General features: G+C 36.3%; 1 protein-coding gene and 1 pseudogene across 1 annotated transcript in view; both read right to left on the reverse strand.

The window, feature by feature from the left end:
• Nucleotides 1-379: 379 nt before the first annotated feature.
• LOC140139776 (coelenterazine h 2-monooxygenase-like) lies at nt 380-2,842 on the reverse strand (annotated as a pseudogene).
• Nucleotides 2,843-15,474: 12,632 nt separating this feature from the next.
• The window catches only part of LOC140139777 (2-Hydroxyacid oxidase 1-like), a 39,350-nt gene continuing 31,943 nt past the window's right edge, over nt 15,475-22,881 (reverse strand). The window contains exons 7-9 of the mRNA XM_072161486.1: nt 21,042-21,203; nt 16,991-17,060; nt 15,475-16,106 (exon numbers count right to left, since the gene is read on the reverse strand). Of these exons, the coding sequence (XP_072017587.1) occupies nt 16,036-16,106; nt 16,991-17,060; nt 21,042-21,203 (303 nt within the window). The 3' untranslated portion in view covers nt 15,475-16,035. The remainder of the gene's footprint in view (nt 16,107-16,990; nt 17,061-21,041; nt 21,204-22,881) is intronic.

Here is a 22,881-nt window from a genome sequence, read left to right on the forward strand (position 1 = left end):
GTATTTATTTCGGGACATTAGAGCACATCAGACATATCGAATTGCATTCTGAATACGATGAATGTCATTTTGATATCAAATAATTTTGATTTTTTGAAATTCGCAATTTAATACACATTTTATGGCAAATCATTAAAAATTTATATTTTTGATATTTAACAGTACTTGAAGTAAACTTTATAAATCTGATGATTTATACTTAAAGTGTATTTAGGTGGGATGAAAAGCCGACGATCAATTGAAAATTTTGACCTTTGGTATTGAAGATATGGATTTTTCCCAAAACACCAAAAAAAATTAGGTCTTTTGGGGAAAAAATCCATATCTTCAATATGAAAGGTCAAAATTTTCAATTGACTGTCGGCTTTTCCTCCTCCCTGCTACATACACTTTAAGAATATATCATTAGATTTATATAATTTACTTCGAGGACTGTATTATATCAAAAATTTGAAAAATATCAAATTTTTATAATTTGTCATAAAATTTGTATTATATTGTGATTTTCAAAAAATGAAAATTATTTGATATCAGAAAGACATGTGCCGTATTCAGAATGCAATTCGATAGGTCTGGGATGCTCTCAGGTCCCACAAAAAATACTGTCGAAACCCAATAAACGCTCATTTTAGATCCCTTAATAGGATGAACAATTTTAATCTTGCCTCAGAGTAGGTCAGTGCACATAAACGTTGAAAAAAAACCCAGTGCATCCGCGGACGGATTTACGAAGGTCGCCCGTTCGAATCCGGCCAACTATTCCAGTTGAAATGGAATAGCCCAATGAATGACAAAACAATTTCTTATAAGAAAAAGAATTGAACTGACCCCATGTATATATATATAGGTCACAACACCGTCACTTAAATGTTAACGTTCATTTACTTTTATAAATAAATGAATGAATGAATAAATAAATAATAAAATAAATATATATATATAATATTTATTGTTTAATTTATAATTTATTTAAAACCAATATAAATCTTAGTTACACAGATCGTTTTCAAATTTTTTTAATGTTGGTGCTGTGTGAATATCTGAGTGTTCAGGTAAAAAGTTCCAGGACTGTGAGGCAAAAACATTCTGTAATTAGTTACTGATGAGTTGCTTCTTGGAACGATATGTCGTGAAGAGTCATTTGACTAGCGGAGATTACGGTTTGGAACATAATATAGAAGCAAATAACAAATATATTCAGAGGCTTTATCATGTAAAGCTTTATACACAAATATGAGACCAAACCATTTTTGAAATGCAATGTTTCAAGAAGTAGAGGAGTCCTGGAGAGGAGTTTCTACTTTGCGATCAATCGTGAAAATAACACTGTTTTGGAGATGCTGTAGTTTCTGAAGATCTTTGGCAGAATGTTGTGTTAACAAGGAATTACAATAAGGCTCTCAGAGCATGATGACAAGAATCAATATTCAATAATAAACGCACTGGCGAATCAAAAATGACCCCAAGGTTACGAGTGTTGTCTGAAGGAAGAATATCTGTAGATCCAATGATTAATTCAATAGGAGGCATATTGTTACACGCCGATGTTCATTTTGTATAATTTTGTTCTTATATATGCCGACGTTCATTTACTTCTTATATGCTGACGTTCGTTTATTTCTTAAATGCCGATGTTCGTTTACTTCTTATAATTAAGCCGACGTTAATTTATTTCTTATATGCCGACGTTCATTTATTTACTATATATGCCGACGTTCATTTACTTCTTTATGCCGAAGTACATTAATCTACACAATGACATGCCGACATTCATTTATATACTTCTTATATATGCCGACGCGACGTCAATTCACTTCTTATATTTGCCGACGTGAAATTACTTCTTATAAACCGTATTTGTCAAGAATTCTTTGACAGCTTCTCCAATTTCTTTGGGTGAATCTTCCTGCAAAAAGTGAGTTCCTTTGACACTCACCTTCTGCTGGTTGGGCCACATATCTATAAACTTGAGAATAGCAATACATCCAGGGTCACCAGTGATACATAACTTCGGTATGTGCTTAGCTTCACGGAAGTAGTCGAAGTAATCGTTCGCAATCTTGACCATATATTCTGGACCATCTCCTTCAATTGGGATCTCGCGAGTAAAAGTCAGCGTTGGTCTACGATCTTCTCAGGGTTGACATATGGCTCCCGATATGCATTCATTTCATCTTCGCTTAGTTTTCTCATGACAAGTCCTGGTATGAACTTTTCGATCATGTAATTATTCTTCAAGACCATCTCATCCCCAGCTTCACTGCGTAGAGCTACGGTTAGATTCCTGACTTCTTCTGGAATAGTATCGTCCATAACCCATGGGCGAAGAAGGGCCTCCATGTAGGTGATGGAATCCACACGGTCATTATGCATGTGACCCCAGTGGAAACCTAATATAGACCCCCAATCATGGATGACAAGGTTCACCTTAGCAGGGAGTTTTACTGAGTCAAACCATTCGGAGAGATATCGATAGTGGTCCTCAGCGCGATAGGAGTGATTTGCACGCTTGCTGGATCTCCCCATGCCAATAAGATCTGGTGCAAGACATCTGGCTACAGGCGCAACATGAGGAATGACATTCCGCCATAGGAATGATGAAGTTGGGTCCCCATGCAAGAATACAACAGCGTGTGAGTGTTTTTGCTCCGGGTCCGAGTCATAGTAACTCATTTCGCCATCCAACACTTTAACTCGACGACATTTTCCCCACCAATCTGCTGCAGTCTTCGTTGTGAAAGCTGAATCAGCCATTTTCTGCCGAAGGTTTTCTGTTGTTGTCTTGTTGGGAGTCCGCAGTATACTGAACAATTTCATGCAGTGTATTCAATGGTAATAGTATGAGCGGCAGCGCGGGGGCAGCAGGTTATGTTTGCATTATACTTGCATACTGTTTTATGTATAGAGTTACTTAGTGGCGAGTTCATTTAAATGGAGGTCCAGCAGTGTAGAGTAGCCTTATGTATGGGGTCATATGTATATTATCCATTCATGTGCTGAACATATATGCAACATTGGTTTAGCACACCAAATGAGTATCCTAGATTAAATATAATAATATGCAGTTCAGATCACTCCATATAAAGTAATACTTCATGCATTCATTCATTCGTTTATTTCCACATATATATACAAAATATACAACTACATCAAAAATATATCAATTACAATTAAGTACAAAAGAAACTCAATATGGCGGAAATGGCAGGAAGGCCAATAAGGCCTAAGAATTGCCTTTCCCTGACGAAAAAACAAAACAAAGATTATGAAATCAACAAATATAAATAAAAATGACTAACAGACATGACAAATTATAATGCTCGAGAATGGCCCAATTGTACATATAGAGATAAGATTTTGTTTAAGCTGTTTGCGGAAATGCTTTATGGACTTTGAGTTTTTAATATTTTTTATCTAGAGAGTCCCAAAGCATGGGCCCGCTCGTTCGAATGGAATGGTCGGAAAAAACTCTCTATTTTTTGTTAACTGGAGATCATTATTTCGTCTTGTCTGGATGTCAGAACGTTTTGTAAAATACTCATTAAATGATACTCATGTATTACACAAAATGATAGTATTACTTAAAATATTTTCATCACTTGTTCTAGTACACTTTTTCTTCTAATGCCTATTTTGTTCCCCCACTACGTACTGTCTAGTCTGTGTTTCACTTGTTCCCCCACGTCAAGTTGGTGTACCTTGCTTTTTTCTTTCCGATAGTATTACAGTCAGCACAATAAATAAGGTAGTGGTTCATGAATCATGAACCTTATAACCAAAGTGAAGGTCCATCTCGAAACTGACCATACTGACCACAGCCTGGGTGTCTTCTATAAACCAGGTTTACTTTGATACAGCTAAAATGCTTAAAGGGGCGTTCATCATTCCCAAGGAATGATCAGACAGCAGGCCATATCATGACCAGACGGTAACCATGGTAACATGAGTAAGTTTATTTCACCTTGAAGGCATGGATAGTCTTGCAAATATGGGCGAACTTTCCCTGGGTCATCCAATGTGCTATGAATTATTAGGACTACAACTGGTATTTACTTTAATACGGGTGTCTATGGAATACCGGCCGATTTTCTGGTCTATAATTAGCCATGTAATGCCTCTTTAAAAGGGCATTTCGTGATCCACAGCCTCATCCCCCCACTTTTCTCAAAAACAAGTTGAGATTTTTATATCACTGGAAACATCTGGCTACATAATGCTTATGTACAAAATATTTCTTGCAGATTAATTCGTTTAGCAAAGATATCGTGAAATGCATGACTCGCGAACGCAAAATCGGAATCAACTGAAATTTTGGGAATAGGTTTTTTGTGTGGATATCTAATGAAAAATGACATAAATAGAGGATGCTAGGATCACGAAATACTCCTTTAAATGGATCTGGTCTCCTTGGTCCCAGTCGGTTTGTGTTCCTCCGTCACTAAACAAACCGTCTGGCGACAACCCGTGAAATGACAATTGCTAATTGGTTAATAAATTCCCAAATAAAAGGTTTTCAATTGGCTATATCGAACCGTATGGCTGCTGGATTAGGGCGTGACTTCTGTAAGTGACACTAAACATCGTATTTTGTAGATACCGCAAACGCGAAGTGTACGCTAGCCCCGGGACGCTAGCTTGCCGCCAATCGTCTGATATCGCCTTTCATGTTAGTGATTAAGTATGGCTTAAGTATATAGAGCACGTAGTGCGATGGACTTGAAACTCCGTTCGTCGACGTGAGGCCAGGCGATCGTCACGCTTGCAACATGTGGACGTAGATGGCAGCAGCATTTTCTTTAATTAGCATATTCGTGACGTCATGTTAAAGTAAGTCTCCACAGCACTACGCGTATTTTTTTACGAAACGTTTAGTACTATCGTGGTGGCAGCAGCATTTTTCTTTACTTTTCCAAAATGGCCCCGCCCGGGAGACGCCATTGGACGCCATGTTAGTGCAGGGTAATACACAGGGAAAGCCGACGCTGTCGCCACCTTTTTGTATTGTGCTAGCATATGAGTTGCAACGGCCTGCACGAACGTTATGTTGATTTATATCACCGCATGGCTGTCCATCAACTGCTGCATCACAGTCCAGTCATTATTTGGCAACTCCGTATTTTACTGAGTTGATGTTCAGCCAATCAGAAAAGACGTAGGTCTACTATGAGGTTGTCGCCAGGTGGTTTGTTTAGTGACGACGGAGCAAAAATCGGCTGGGACCGATTAAATCCTCCGGGCTCGTGCCATTATCACAAACTACAGCGTAAGCAACTATCTGTGGAATTTGATGCGCTTTGTGTTGGCCCGAAAGTTAAACTTTCACTTGGTGCATGGAAGTACGTCTTGTACTTGCAAATTACCATTTTCCCCAATTTCACGTGTGTATTTATTAATACGTATAGTTGAAACGAATTTTAAACCAAACTATGTAACTCTGCAAAGTAACTTATAACTCGCCACTACGAAAGACGTCGAGGTTTTCACCCCATAGCAGAAGTTTGTACTTTGCACAATACATAATACTTTTTGCATAGTCATAGAGAACTACATTATCGACAGTATTGCGGGTCATTTAGCAGCCCATGAAGTTAGAAGTTAAAGGGATTTTTAGTGATTCCACGAGAAAATGTAAAAAGTTGTATTAGAGAAGATTATTAAAGGATATTCTATATAGAATTACATTAAAGTACTTTATCGCCGGATACATCGACACAAATAGTAAAAACAAGAAGAAGCACTAGAAAGGTAAAATGTAAAATGTCTTATTTTTTCTTAATACATACACGGCTTTCGGCTTAAAAATTAAACACTTGTTCCCAGCACCAACACTGATGAGGTTTTATATATAGCTAGGGTGGGCAAATAACAAACACAATTCAAAACTAGTAAATTATAAGGCCATTCTGCAAGTGTTTTGGTCTCAGTTTTTGACCGGGTAAAGTGGATTCTTAAGTTTGGCATGTAAAGTCATTGGTGAATTTCGCCAATTCTAGGCATGATTCTGCTCAAACTATTTTGTCAGAAATTCACATACAGGTGCCTATTTATGGTCCACAAATAATGGCGACGGAAAAATAACATCATACTGTGCTGAATTGCAAAGTGCTCTAATGTCACAAAAATGGTATCATCTGGGTGTAAAGCAGTGAGTAGAATAGCCATTGTTAAGTCAGTAGAGCTGCAAAAGGACACAAGAAAGGACATTGCACCACTGCTATGGCAGGCTTCAGTAAACATGCAATTATATGTACCATGACTATGAATACCAATACTAAGAGACTGAGTTTATGTAATTTCAGCTGATCATGGCCAGGGTAAAAAAAAAATCAAATTTCTTCATAATCATATATTTGTTGGGCCTTGGGGCCGCGACATTTCAATCTCAGGCATGATTCTGAAAAGTAAAATTCTGCTCAAACTATTTTGTCACAAATTCGTATATAGGTGCTTTCTATTGTTCATAAATAATGGCAAAATAAAAATAACAATACTGTGCTGAATTGCAAAGTGCTTTAATGTCACAAAAATGGTATCATTTGGGTGCAAAGCAGTGAGTAGAATAGCCATTATTAAGTCAGTAGAGCTGCAAAAGGACACAAGAAAGGACATTGCACCACTGATATGGCAGGCTTCAGTAAACATGCAACTATAATTATGTACCATGACTATGAATACCAATACTAAGGCTAGCTTCAGACTCCGCATTGTACGTACAATATTGTATGTACAATACTTTTCGTGACGTCAAAAAGTATTACACGTGCAATAAATATACGTGCCACGACTAGTTGAATCAGATTAAATCCCGCGCTATAACCCTGACGGTTCATTGTTTGCTAAATCCAAGCGAGGACACCAGAAAATCTATGCAAGATAAATTTCTACTGCTGCTGATGAAAAATCCTAGAGTGCGTTTTGAGGTTTTTTCTGCACTTTACCAGTAGGCCTAATAAATTCATAAAAAGATAAAAATCAAATAAAGATTTAGGGCGAATGCTTTTACTCACTGCTCATCTGATCCACTTTCCCAGGAAACTAAATACCGATGCTGCTTAGTTTTTCCCTGACTTTCCAGACATAATTATGAGTAAACATCAAATTTAATGTTTACAAAACAATCAAATATATATACATTCGTTTGCATTTTGTACATAAATATTAATATTAATAATGTACAAACATTAAAAAAGGGGCCTAAGAGTATGTCTATCTTTAATCATATACTAATTCCGCCATGCCCAAACATATTTTATATATATGAAATCGTGTAATGGCACCCAAATTCCAATAAAAATAAAAACAAATTTGTTATCAAATACACTAGGCCTATACATTGTATTACAGGAATTTAATAGATGGTGCATTTTAATAAATAAATAGATTAACACGGGTAATGGGCGATAAATATTGGGCAATACCGGATTTACCACAGAGCCAGTGGACAAAGAAATTAATTACAATTAAAACAAATTAAATGAGAAAATAAAAGCAAGGACATTTGGTGTTCAAAGTATTGTTTTAGAATGCGAAGGAGTCCTAAATGTTATCCTGGCCCAGGACACTGATTAATGTAAATTCGACCCATAGTTATTTTATCTACTGATGCCAGCATTCAACCTGTTTTCAATGTGATTTGTGCCTATTTTTAATACAATTCCGAAATCTGACGTATCAATGTTGTATCGTCCACAAACTATGATCCGAGACTATTTCATTTGACACGGTTGTATGGATTTCAAAAGATCGGTCCTATAATAGATATCGATTAGAGAATTACAGCAAGAGGCTTTGAGGATGCCGTAATCCTCTTGACAATCAACCAATCAGAGAGACATATTTTAGAATTATGTTCGTAGTTGAAACTCTTTCAACTCTGAAATATATATTTCAAGGAATCTCGTTTCACATTAACACGTTTATGGATGTATTGGGATGATCATAAGTAGGTCTATAACATACACCATCATAACATGCCTCAACGATATCAACATGTAAAAAGCTGTTGCAAATTCATAACACAACGTGTTATAATGTATAATGTTATATGCCAAAACTTTAAAAACAATAAAAATATCAGTATCAATCAAATCAAAACCAGAATAAATACATAGGCCTACAAATAATACTTAAGAAACTGACTAAATCAATATATGACTAAATGTCAGTATAAATGAATCGCTAAATCAATTAATCAATCAGTAATCAATCAATAAATAAATACATAAATAAATAAACAAATAAATAAATAAACAAATAGGCCTAAATAAATAAATCTATAAATAAATAAATAAGAAATGAATGTGCCATTTATATTATTATTACAATTTTAGTATTATTAATATCGTTAGTATTAATAGGCCTTTTAATATTAATATCAATCAATCAACCAATCAATCAATAAATAAATAAACAAATAAATAAATAAAACAAATAGGCCTAAATAAATAAATCTATAAATAAATAAATAAGAACTGAATGCGCCATTTATATTATTATTACAATTTTAATATTACTGATATCGTTAGTATTAATAGGCCTTTTAATATTAAGTACAGTTGAATACAAAAAGACATAAAAAATGTTCATCATTCCGTGCACGAACACTCACTAAATTTACCACTCTTAGAAATTTGGCAACTACGTATCAATTAAGCAACCAACGATTGTAGCACAATATATATTTTCCCGGTACATACTATTTATTGCACGTGCAATACTTTTTGACGTCACGAAAAGTATTGTACATACAATATTGTACGTACAATATGGAGTCTGAAGAGACTGAGTTTATGTAATTTCAGCTGATCATGGCCAGGGTAAAAAAAATCTAATTTCTTCATAATCATATATTTGTTGGGCCTTGGGGCCGCGACATTTCAATCTCAGGCATGATTCTGAAAAGTAAAATTCTGCTCAAACTATTTTGTCACAAATTCGTATATAGGTGCTTTCTATTGTTCATAAATAATGGCAAAATAAAAATAACAATGCTGTGCTGAATTGCAAAGTGCTTTAATGTCACAAAAATGGTATCATCTGGGTGTAAAGCAGTGAGTAGAATAGCCATTGTTAAGTCAGTAGAGCTGGAAAAGGACACGAGAAAGGACATTGCACCACTGTTATCGCAGACTTCAGTAAACATTATATGAGTAATATCACAGACCCTAGAAAACAAAATTCCTGAATATAAACCAATAATACCGATATTTCCCACCCAGTTAGTTGTGCTACACACAAAAAGTTACTAACATTTCAAGATTGCAATGATGAATGATATAATTTAATATCTTAAAATTACAAAATTATGAAACATGATCTATATCCATGGCATTGTCTTTTTAAAGACAGTTCTTGTTTCTGTTGAAAAGACAATATTGATATTTAGATATAAATTATATCATTCATAAACATTTTCAGTCATTTGTATTCATAAAACAATAAAGGATAGAATATTATCTATGACTTCTCTATGGTCCATGGATCTGTTATCAATCAAACAAATACCCATGATGTGCTGGTATATACCCAGCAGGTCTGCAAATGTTAACCATTGGAACACTAACAAGGATGGATGTATTGACTATTAATATTATAAAACTTGTTGAACAGTGGGGATGATTTCATTGCTGTCTTGTAGGTAAGAAGAAAAATGGTCCCAGCATTAATTCAAAATAAAATATCATATTTTCATCAAAATGAACCAAATATCTGGAATGAAATTGAATCATTTACCAGATTTCGTTGATTACAGCAAAATACATTCACAAACTTAATTTTAAATAAAAATTCCTTTAAAAGGAATAGGGCGGGCAAATGAAAAATTGTCAAGAGAAATGAAAGAATGAGTAACTCTTCACAAATAAAAACAGGGAAAATATGACACAACATCGATTTCCAATGGGGGAATAACACAAAACGTATAAACAAAGTTAAAAGAGTTTTTAACTTTATACGTTTATACGTTTGTTATTCCCCCATTGGAGGTTGTGTCATATTTTCCCGCCTGATTTTAATCTTATCTATTGCTTATCCTTTGGTTCCCTGCTGGTCAGTTGGAACAGATTTCCCGGGGGGACCACTCAGCGTGCTTTCCCCAAAAAAGTACCCCCTAAACAGGTTCTGGTCAAAATTGGACCCCTAAGCAGGTTTTTTTTTTATTAATATCAACAATATACACTTTAATGGAGAGGGTCACAAAATGGCTAAAAAAGGAATTACAATGGACATATTCTTTTAAAATTCATCAGGTAAGAATTTATTTCAAATAGGAAACAATATAACTAAGCAATATCAAACTATGAACTTCCAAATGGCTTTTATATACACAGTAATCATAGGCCTATGATCTATCATTCATGGGATTGTTTTCCTACCTTCCGACCTATGGCTATGTTACCGGAAACCAATATCTAATTTTGTTTGGCCAAATTATGAACACTAATAATATCCCGGACTCAAATAGAAAGATCGAGCAATGCACACGGCAATGGGTGGAAAATTCATCTCGTTTCATGCAGAAATGAACGCTATAGCTAGTATGGGGGACGGTCATCAATACACTGTATTGGGTATAGCATACATGGAGGGCCGGAACGGGGCGCTGTATTATCATAACGATTGGTACGATGCTAATTCTTAATTGGGAAAATTTGCGTTTTGCTGGTTACAAAAAAACACCCCTTTTTGTTGAAAAACGGCGTTTTTAGACCCCTAAACACGGAACGCGCGTTACGCGTTCGTCGAAAAAAGACCCCCTTTTACGCGTTTTTTTGTTCACGCATGTGTACAGGGGTGTACACCAATGTAGCCGACTGTCAGCGACTGACCCCCCCCGGACAGATTTTCCTTGTTTTTATATTAACCCTTCACATCATAACGGAAGACGTTTTATGTTATAACATTTTATATAAAACATTGTTATATCTTTTGTAGATAAAAGTTATTTAAAACATTTTCGTAATCATACCTAGAGGTTTTTTTTATCATCAGATAGAAAGACTTCTGCTCATCTTCTCTGGTGAGACAACAGGGCTGGGGTATCTTTCCATATCAAAGTTTAAAAATCTGTCATATCAATTTCCTCAATATGTTGTTTTGATACAACTTTTGAAAAGTTTGATTTTACAATATTTCGATATTATTTTTTAACCTTGTAACTTTATTATGATTAACATAACAGTATTTCAAAGCGTCAAACTATTATCATTTTGTCCCAACAAATATAAAATATTCATTCATATGTTTATTTATTTTATTCAACCTGGGCCATTTCTACTGGTGCACATGCATTCTAATAATTTGTCTATAATACCTTATACAAGCATGAGCAAGCACAAGTTGTCACAAGATTTGAAAAGTAAATAGCCTATGTACACACTGAACACAATGCACATAAAAGCTGTAAAGTAGGCCTACATATAGGCCTACCGAAGCTGTCAGTATAAAATGATATATATGACCTTCATGATGCTATTAATTTAGCCCAAAGATTAGGAAAACTAGCAAAACTGGTGAACTGGTACTGTTCAAATAAAAACATCTGCAAATCTTGCTGCAATTTCCAAATAGTATTTCTATTACTTAAATATTATTTTTGTTATTTCTTTTAATACAAACACATTACTGCCTATGACGACTTTATCGTATTATTTAAGTAATAATTACAAAACTCGCCGTAAACTATCACCTCTGTGGGTGTTTGGGTATATAACCGGCACAAATATTTTCTCAACTCTGCGGCATGTGAAAAAGTAGGTCAATAGTCAGAGAAATATAGGGCGGGTGCGGCACGCCGCACCCGCCCAAAAACCCAATATATCCAGCATACTTCATATCTGCCTAATATTCTAGTAGAATAAACAACCTTATCTCTATTTCTGATAAGAGCCATGTCTTGAAGGTCATCACAAAACAGGGTCGGATCCAGGAATGTTCAATAGGGGGGGCTCAATTTGAGAAAGAATTATAAAATTTAAGAAATGACCGCGACGCAGGGGGTGTCTGAGGGGGATGTTGCCCGCTCAGAAATGAGAAACGTTTGGAAAATGAACAACCAATTGAAGCCATTTAGACCGTTTTGTCACTATTATTGCTCAGATTATTGTGTAAAATTGAGAATGCTGTGTAACTTAAAAATGATGCTATGTGTTATATAATGCGAACAGTAATCTGCAAGTGATATGCGATGCGTGGCTGTTGAAGAACTAGTGGATCCGACCTACCATCATGGGGATTTCTGCCGTGAAGACATCTGGGCGATGACACTGGGTGAAAGTGTATTTATTTAGCCCAGGAGATGTAGGAAAGACATCAATTTTTACCCTCTGATTAGAATGAAACAAGGCATCTCATTGGTCCTGCTGCTTGACATCACAATGGCTGAGTTCATTGACTCTTATCTGTATTAAGGTTAGCAACTATTTTAAGCTGTTGCGATTTGGTAGTTCACAGCATCTTGCTTGCGAATGGTAGTGAGCTTTGCCAACAATTGCATTGCTCAATTCATAGCGAGCGTGTAGAAGAATTCAAATATCACAGATATACTTTGGTGCCTTGTTAGCGCCTTGAGATCTCGCGTTATGCCTGTATTTATTTATATTTATTTTATTCGGAATATTGACCCTTCTTAAGGGTATGCGATGTATTGCTGGTCGAAGCAGCCAAAAATTGCATTGCTCAATCCGTAGCGAGCGTGTAGAAAAATTAAAATATCACAGATATACTTTTGTAGGTCCTGTGGTTCTTGAGTTATGTTGTAAAGAGGGCTGAAACAACAACACTTTTGTAAAACGTACATAACTCATTCACAGTTATAAATCAAGCAAGTTTTTAAAGTATATGATTTGTAGAATGAATTTGTGCAAAACATCAAAGTGTTATTTTTCAATAATATATTGATTAAGATAATGGAAATCGATTTTCGACTGCTTCGGCCAATAATACCTAGTCTACCCTTAATGTTATTGGATCTTAGGGTGTGAGTGACCACTGTTGGTGTACTTATCAGTACATACATGTATATCATACTGAGTATAATAGTGACTATCATCATAAATGTTACTTTTGATGGTTTATTTATTTATTTATTGTTTATTTGTTTATTTATCCAAAGCTCAGAGTAACATATATGTAGGTTAAGGTTATTAATTATTTTAAACTGTTGTGATTTGGTAGTTCACAGCATCTTACGAATAATAGTGAGCTTTGGCAAAAACTGCATTGCTCAATTCATAGCGAGCGTGTAGAAGAATTAAAATATCACATAATACTTTTATAGGTGCTGCGGTTCTTGAGTTGTAAAGAGGGCTGAAACAACAACACTTTTGTAAAACGTACATAACTATTTAACAACAATAAATTAAGCAAGTTTGCAAAGTATACGATTTGTAGAATGAACTTTTGCTAAACATCAAGGTGTTAATTTTCAATAATATATTGATCTAGATAATGAAAATCGATTTTTAGGTCGCTTCGACCAACAATACCTCGTCTACCCTTAAATACCAAGTTTCCGTTTTAACGGTGAAAATACGTTGAATATTAATGAAAATCAGTGAAAATACTGGGTGTCCCAAAAAAGGTTACATGTAGATTTCTGAAAGTAATATTAGTTAATGTTAACAAATCTTAATGTCCTTTTCATGATATAATCTATGTAACCTCATGTGAAGGTCAATTTTGCCCGCATTCCACGCATTCCTGAACAAGCTGTTTACCAAATTTACGTGACATAATGCAACACGAGCTTCACTGCCCGCACACGGCGCACAGTGCATTTGGCGGGTCATTTGAGTAGGTCCAGCCATGGCATGGCAGACGCAGTATATTATTCTATTGAACAGATAATTAAACGTGTTCAGTTTTATTTCGAGAGTTCAGTTAGAAAATGATTAACATTTTTACAGTACATAACACAGCAGCGATTTGAACTCAACTAAACCCAATTAACAAAGCCAAAATGCAAATTTTTATTAATTTCATTATGTTCATGGCAGAAATGCCTTCACCCAAGAACTGTTCCTCTCTAATGACAATCTTCCTTTTTTTGACCACCAAGATTCAAGAAGCTCTAAAATGTGCAATATTTAATTTGTCAATATGGTTCTTTAGTGCAATTAGCTTTTCAACCATGAAAAAAATAAGAGAAAAATAATAATTATTAAGAAAAAAGGTTAAAACAAAGATGTGCTTGTGTTCAACTTTCTTTGTACGATATTTTGATGATTAGTCACTCTTGATACCCTTGTCATCTTGCGCTCATAAGTTAAGTTGCTCTTAAGATACGGAGTTGAAACTTAGCAAACAATTTAAAGAAGGATGAATAAACAATACCTGAAAAAATGACATTGTTTTGTTGTACCATCGCTAAACACGGTTCATTTTCTACATGTAAACTTTTTATGGGACGCCTTGTATGATATGCCTATAACCAATGATAACAACTTGCAGGCTATGTTAGTAACTCTATGCTACTAACATAGGTGCCAAATTTTAAAAATAACTGATATGTACGATTTTCTGAGCTTTTCTGCCGGGATTTTCTGAATGAGCAAGTCGCTGAAAGGACCTTTACCTTGGAGCCATACAGCGTTTGTTTATTCTTGTTTCCGGGTAATTCGCTACTTGCACGGTTCCGCCATTATGCACTATGTGCGGGAGAGCCTCGAACTGGCAGCATACATGAAAGGAAGAATTATGTAACCTTACACAGAACGTTATGACTAGTTCAATTCCCATTCATGTATGCTGCCAGTTCGAGGCTCTCCCGCACATAGTGCATAATGGCGGAACCGTGCAAGTAGCGAATACTGGTTCACACCATACCCGACTTACTAAACAATGGGCTATTCTATTTAAAATCCGCACTACCGTTTAAGTTTCCATAGTTTTAGCTTCCATAGAGGGAGTATGAGTTTTTAATACAATAGACAATTGGGTTTTATTGTAGCCTGAGATGTAGTGTAAGTTGTACTTTTAAGATCATTGTAAAGCGCTTTGTTCATACTTATGCTAAGGCGCTATATAAATATTTGTAACTTCCATTTGAAATACTCGCTCCAGTTGTTGAAGATATATGTAAAGCCATAATACAGGGGGAGTATGGGATTCAAAATGATTCACCTTGACTAATTACATTTGAAAAACATACTCCCTCTGTGGAAGATATTTCATAAATCTTCCACAGGGGTAGTGTGGATTTTAAATGGAATAGCCCAATGGAAGCAGGTCAGTTTTCGAAATTGCTTGTCAGATTTAGAGTTCATGCATTATTCTAAAGTAATTTTGTGCTGGTGGAAAAGTACAGTTTGAGTGGGACCATACATGGTCTGATATTATACTCGTAAAAGAAATTTTTTTTAAAAGGAAAGGGCTAAACAAATGTGTAATAGGCTATCCAATAGTATGTATGTATTGTAAATGATTACTAACAGGGTTTAATGTAGAAATGAATTCATGCTGATGTACACAGTGTCATTACTATACTTGCTACAATGAAGATCGTCTTTTATGTATTATTCTTTGAGTAGCTCAAGAAGGACATTATTCGTATTCAGAATGCAATTTGATATGCCTGATGTGCTCTCATGTCCCACATAAATACTGTGGAAACGTTAGTGACCGATCCCTTAATAATTATTTATTGTTTTTACCTCTTTTGTTGAAAGAACTGTTGCATTTGCATGCAGTAATCGGTTTCTAGTGTTAATTATTTCTTTACAAATGTTTCCATAGAAGGCAGAAATCATGGTAAACCTTCAGAATTATAGTTGGTTCATGTGTCATTACACTATGACAAATCGTTAATTCGTGCTGTACAATGCAATATACATTATATTATTGAAACTTGTTCAAATGTAATAAATCATGTTCAGAATGCAATTTGGTGTCTCTGATGTGCTCTCAGTTCCCACAAAGGTGAGTGACCGATCCCTTAACGTTGCAATATAACATGATCTCGACAAAGACCATTCTTTTTCAATCGGTCCTTTCTATGTGTCATTAAACTCTCCCTACTCTTGTCTTTTTTGTGCCACCTTATAGTTTTGATAGATACTGTGATTCATGAACGACCATGGACGCTTTGATATCATCTAGTTTGGAACATCCTGTAGATTGAGAGAAAGAGAAAAACAGCACGATAATACAAAATTACGTGTCCAACCTGGTCTCCTATCTAAACTGCTGTATATAGTCAGTTTAGCACGACTATATTGACGTTCTCTGTTGGCCAACGTTACATTAACTCTTGCTTTCGTGCCCTGCGGGGCTATTATATATTGGAACTATTTTAGTTGCTGGTCCTCGCTATGGATGTTTCCGGCCTAAGCCCTATCAGGCTTGCGTCTTTGATGTTCTAAGCTCTGACGGGCTGGGGTCACAGTATCAACAAAAACAATCAAGGCCACAATCCCAACAGGGCTTAGGCCGGACACTTCCATAGTTTGTTTGTTTGTTTACCCAGGTTGGTCCGTGAGGAACACATGCTAATCCATGGAAAACCATGGACCGTTCCAAGCTCATACAAATGCACAAGCCTGGATAGCCAGTGTAGGCTAATATATGCATGCTGGCGTAGATAGCTTGATAAACAAAGCACGAAATGGAAGAAAATAGCTAGGAAAACGAGAAAAGAAGAGAAGGCCACTCCCAAACACAATTGTACAATTTTACTCTTAGCCCTTACTTCGTGAGAAAGGAAACTGGAATTCCAATCTCAGGCCCCGATGCAAAGGCTATAGTAAGGACGTGCAACTAATGGAGTTCAATATAATGACCGCAGGGCAAGAAAGCAAGGAGAATTTTATTTTTACCCCTTAATTTCCCTCATTCTTCAAGCCCTGCCCTGCATCGGGGCTAATTTATAGTTTCAGCTTGATTGTTATTGTTTTTGAGCGCCATTGTTTCTTTGTAGCCCTAAGTACGGCATATCCTTGAAAAATATTGTTTGTGAGCGCTATTGGATTTTTTGTAAGGAAAAGTCTTGACATACCTGCAAGAGCCATTGTTAAACTGAATTCATCCCGGACAATTTCCAACACCTTCTTTACCCCATTTTCACCCTGATAATAAAAAACAAAATTGATGGAATAATGTGTAATAATTAATGGTTGACATATCACCTTCCGTTTGTTATGTTGATGAGAAGTTTATCACAGATATTCATAGTAATTTATTATTATTTGCATGATCGTCAATGGAGGGGCATTACAAAAAGATCTATTGTCATTATGTATATAGGGATTCCTTTTGACGGGAGCGATAATTTTGATACGTACTTTTATAGCAAATACCTGGATTTAATACTTTCATACATAATGAGCAATATTGTAACATTTCCATAAAAATACATTTTATTTTTCCACAAAATGTTATCTTTCACTGTCAAATATAGTATGTGCCCTTAATTTTGAGCCGAACAAATGAGGTAAAATGAAACAAAATCGTTAGATTATCAAAAAAGCTTATCGCTAATGCGTGTCAGTTAGTCGGTCGTTATGGGGTCGATCGGCTCAATGTGTTATGAATATTAAGTAGATTAAGGTTGTGGTTTCGAACCTTGGCGGTGGTTAGTATGTTCTCGTGCAAAATTGAGTTAGCTTGCTATTCCCCTGTGCAAGGCACTTACTGCTAATTGTCTCGTTGTAACCCGTACGAAACTCGGGGAGATGATCCTGGCTGTGAAGGCCTATTGTGGAATGTCTAGGGCTGTTTAACCATGGAGGTATATAAATAAATGGAGAATGATCGCCAGAATTCTAATCTCTTAAGTGGAGATTATCCTATTACCTCTATTCAATGAGTCACCAAACTTGAATGACTAGCCACTTCAGCCAAGCTATTGATCTCCACGATGGTTATGAGACTCTGCCATGGTTCATTGATCGTCACTCCAAAAATTTCCTCATAGGAATTGACCCTACATTGACCCGTACCGGAAGGCTTGTAAAAGAGACTGTATAATGACGTCAGCTAGTCAATTATCTGTTCAAAGTCGCTAGTTTTGATAGCTTATACTTTCAATGTATGATTGTGCGAAAACCCGATGAAATTTGGATGTTCTGTTCTCAAGTTATGAAACTGTTTTCTACACTAGTTGTGCCGTAACTTGACAAATATACTTAGTTTTCATGTTCATATACTAAGCTTTTAAGGGGGTCTGAGGGAGTTCAAATATAGTGCAAATGAAAGCAAAACGTTTTTACCTTCCGATTGTGAAAAAATTATGTTGGGCCAATTTGGGCCAATTGAGTTAAGAGCGAGTAAAATTTACCGGAAGTACTTCGAATTCAGTTAAAATCTTTTCATCATCATTAAACTTCTCATTTTATAATAAATAATTATCAGTATTTAGGCCTAAATGATTATTAATATTATTAGGGGCCATCATTTTCTTTGGAGGGGGTTCCAAATAGGCCTATACCGGGGGGGGTCATAATTTTTGGAAAGAAAAATAGGGGTCATAGCCTAATTTAATTTTTCAAGAATCATGACCAAAATGTAGGGGGTCACAATATGACCACAGATATAGGCCTACAGATAGGGTGTTTATTTTATTCAAAAGACTGATTTCAATGCAATTTTTTGGCGAAAATGACATTTTGATATCAAATTTTCTGAAACATGAGCACTTTCCAATAAACATTATAAGTAACTGCATTTAGCACCCGCACCCCATTGAAATAAATGACCAGTGAAACAGACTTAACAATGTAATCAGCTTAGCATAATCAATATCCCTGAAATTGCCTATTCAACAATAATTGGTCATAACCAACGTAGTACAAAAGATACTTGGCTAGATCATTCTCCATTTATTTATATACCTCCATGGTTTAACATACTGGATCAAGAGCAATACAACACATGATAAACCAAGAGCCATTCAATGGACTCTGTTTTCCTTTCTAGAGGATTTAGACTTTGCTGATGACCTTGCTTTGCTGTCGTCAAAAATTCAAGAGAAAACTGATAGACTTTGTTGTTTTGGAAAACAAATTGGTTTATCTGTAAATACCAAGAAAACCCAAGTTACGAAAATCAACAGCACCCGCTAAGGGCCAATCAAATTGGCCAATGCAAACCTGGAAGAAGTTGGGGGGGGGGGGATTCACGTATTTGGGAAGTGTAATCAGTACAGAAGAAGTCATAACCAAATATATACATTAAATCAAGACTCAGCAAGGCAATAAATGCTTTCTGTAAATTCCGTCCAATTTGGAATTCAAAACAATACAGTTTAAAAACCAAAATCAAACTTTACAACAGCAATGTTAAATCACTACTTCTTTATGGCTCAGAATGTTGGCGCGTCACAAAGGCAGACATGAGAAACTCTCAGCATTTCACAATGGATGTTTAAGAAAAAAATCGTAACATCTTCTGGCCCATCGTCATATCAAATGAAATTCTTCACAGAAAGACAAACTCCAAACACATTGTTCAAGAAATAACTCGAAGACGTTTCATGTGGTTGGGTCATGTGTTCAGAATAACTCAAAACAACATCCCTAAAGTTATCATAGGCTGAGGCAGGGAAGATGGCTAAAGACAGAACTGGATGGAGGAACTTGGTTGTGGCCTTATGGGATGAAGAGGATATGTAAGTAAGTTGTTTAATGGTTTATGGAATGATATGGGCCGTAGTGATCAACGACAACCTGTATGCACTTTTGGATTGTGAATCAACGATTCAACGTCTAGGCGTTGTGCCTGTGTATAGCGCACTATTATTAATCACTGCGCTTTTTTTTTGTTCTTAACCTTCTTTTCTTTTTTAAGATTCACTTGCGCAACGAAACATTTCCGCCATACGCATGGTTCGGCTAATATTTCGATGATAATGAATTAAATCGCGTGTTCTGTAATTTTTATCACAAATACAGCACAAACGGCCTTAAATTTATTCACATTATGTTATTTAATTCCAGTGCATTACATTACATTGTAAAAATCACAATTTTGAAGAAAAAAAATGAGGCAAATGTTACAAAACGGGATTGCTGATCACCAAACCCCCCGCAGTTCTGTAAAAGAAGTACAGATCTGGCTCCTAATGCGTGTGAGGGTTTTAAACTATAGGCGACACTCTAAAGTATATGTTGAAGCCACATAATTAGAGAAGGAGAACGGGGACTCCCTATACCGCCACGTACAATCGAGGGGGGGGGGGGTATTCGGGTCCTTGCCGACGCTGCGCGGAGACGAACGAAAACAATTCTGCGTCTGATCTTTAGCGTCTTGCAATCGACGCGATTCACGAAGCGTGTCACATTACGCTTAATATGTGATGCCGGGCTTGTATGACAACAAATGCATCGAGAGCATTTTGAGGGAAACCGAATACCCCCAATTTTTGCTCCATGTATCAAGATGGCAATCGAGTCCCGGTTCTCCTTCTCTAATTCTAAAAACACCTGCTCCTTGTTACCTAGCAAACACAAACATGTTGCATGTTGTTAAAACGTTTATTTAAATATTTTAATACATTTAAATGTCGGGTTGTATAAAGATAATGAATACTTCTTTTAAAACGTTACTGTAAAATATCTTGGGCAAACATTTTTGCAAAATATTTTGTCAACAGTTAAATAACATTTTGTTAGAATGTTTTGCATTACATTTTCAAACATGTTTTAAACCTTTTCTGTAAAACGATGTGTGTTTGCTGAGTATATATATACCCCCATCTACATCCCAGGATCTATATAAACATATCGTCGGTCGCAACACATAGTGGCGTAGAGCGATTTTCCAAATTTTCCGTTTCACATAGTGGCGTATAGGTTTAGAGCTAGCTATTATCCAATAATAGTTCTTCCTTGTTAACTAGTAAAGACACAGTTTAATAGTTTGAACCTTAAACTTCAATTTCAAATGGAATTGGGCCATTGAGAGTTAACAGTGGAGGAGTATTGACTCCTTTACTAGTGGCATATCCTTCAAAAACGTTTTGCTCGGAGACGTATTTTTTCCTTCACGTACGCCACTATGTGTTGCGGCCGACGATATACATATAACAGTCCCGGGGTACCAGTTCTTACATCATTAGCCAAACCCCATATTATTGGCCTCCCTAGGAATACAGTTCTGGCTCCTAATGCGAGAGCTTTAAATACATCTGTTCCTTGCCTGACGCCACCATCTATATAAACCTCTACTCCTGAGCCCTTTACTGCTTTAACTACTTCTGGGAGAGCATCAATCTAAAGCAAAATTAACAAGAAAAGCAGCTTTATTATGTAGCGGAAGTTATCAAACAGCTAGGAGGGTGCGGCTTCAAATATGTTTATCACTGAACAGCAGAATACAACACACATTAACCTATAATACACTGGGCTATTCCAGTTCAAGTGAAATCAATAAACCCCCTACGGTAGACATGGTCTGTCTTCCACACAGGGAGTGTAAATTTCTTATGGGGATACTTGAATGGATGACTCCATTTTAAATAATACACCCCAGTGTGGGAGATCTTCCATAGGGAGGGTGTAAGGATTTCCACTGGAATAGACCATTTTATAATATTATGCGTTTTTGAAGATGATAATTCATCCAAGTAGTAAATGACATTGATTCTTGAACTATAATCAGAACATCTGAACTATCCACCACTCATAAAAGTGTGTCAGTTGTCCTGAGTATAGTTCAAAAATTAATCACTTTGAATATGGTCAGAAAAAACAGGAAGATGCTCATACAAACTTTTTAATCTTTGAAGTTGTCTCCTATAGAAAGAAGATCGAATGGTTTTGCAAGGTGGGCAAGATCTATAATAGCTGCCCTGCACATGTTGTAGCTCCTTATAGACATTTTCTGCATATAGTATATCAAACATATGACACCTGGCAGCTATATTGCAGATGGGGGCTACTGGTGCACTATCCACTCGATACGTTAGGATTGCGGTATCTGTGAACAGACCAATCCCACCCACACGTAACACACCCATGGAACACACCCATCCACCCCAGTCACACCGACAGACAGACATATAGAGACACTCACAGTACTGCCGGGACCCCATCAAGTTGTCTGCCACCATGTGCGGATACAAGAATTGCATCGGCCCCAGCTTGCACAGCTTCTCTTGCATTGTCACCTGTATAAATATCAAGCATAATGATTATATTTCTGATTTGCAACTTTTGAAAATGCACCAAATTTCATATACTAGTATATACTGGTATCAATCTTTGTCAATTTAGAGCTTTTGGTAGTCAAATTGGAGCTATAATAAAAGACAAAGATAAAGACAATTTATCGCGTCTGACGTCATCTGTCAATCAAACTCGAGCACGGTTTGTTTACAAGTGTTGTGATGATGACTTGCTGAACACGGATTTATATCCGGGCGTCTTATTGTTAATTTTGCACTTTTCGGCATGCAAACCATCTCAAAAGTTATGTCTTTATAGTAGGAAACTTTTTTAATTATAACCAGATGCTGGCACGACCGTGTCAATCAAATTGCCATAAAAACATGAGCAGGTTTAGATTTCTGACGGGTTAGGGGCTGTGCAATAATTATGAGCCCCCGGGGTAAAATTTCAAACGGCTCGCCAAAAATCGCTTGCCCCCCTCTCAGCCCGCCAAACATCGCTTGCCCCCCCCCCTCTCGGCTCGCCAAAATTCTTTGCCCCCACCCCCTTGAACATGCCAAATTTTAGGATCCCAAATTGCAAACCTTAAATGGTCTAGATGTATGTTGCGAGCGCAGCGAGCAGGAAAATTTGCATATTTAAGCGTTTCCGTACTGTTTTCCTAAGCCTTTTTAGAGCGTTTTATTAAAAAGGCGCTCAAGGACAATATTTTTCAAGGTTGCGCCGCAGGCTTACAAAGAGACAATATTGTTCAAGGTTGCGCCGCAGGCTTACAAAGAAA

Source organism: Amphiura filiformis, chromosome 18 (assembly GCF_039555335.1).
Source record: "Amphiura filiformis chromosome 18, Afil_fr2py, whole genome shotgun sequence".
Classification (NCBI taxonomy): Eukaryota; Metazoa; Echinodermata; class Ophiuroidea; order Amphilepidida; family Amphiuridae; genus Amphiura; species Amphiura filiformis.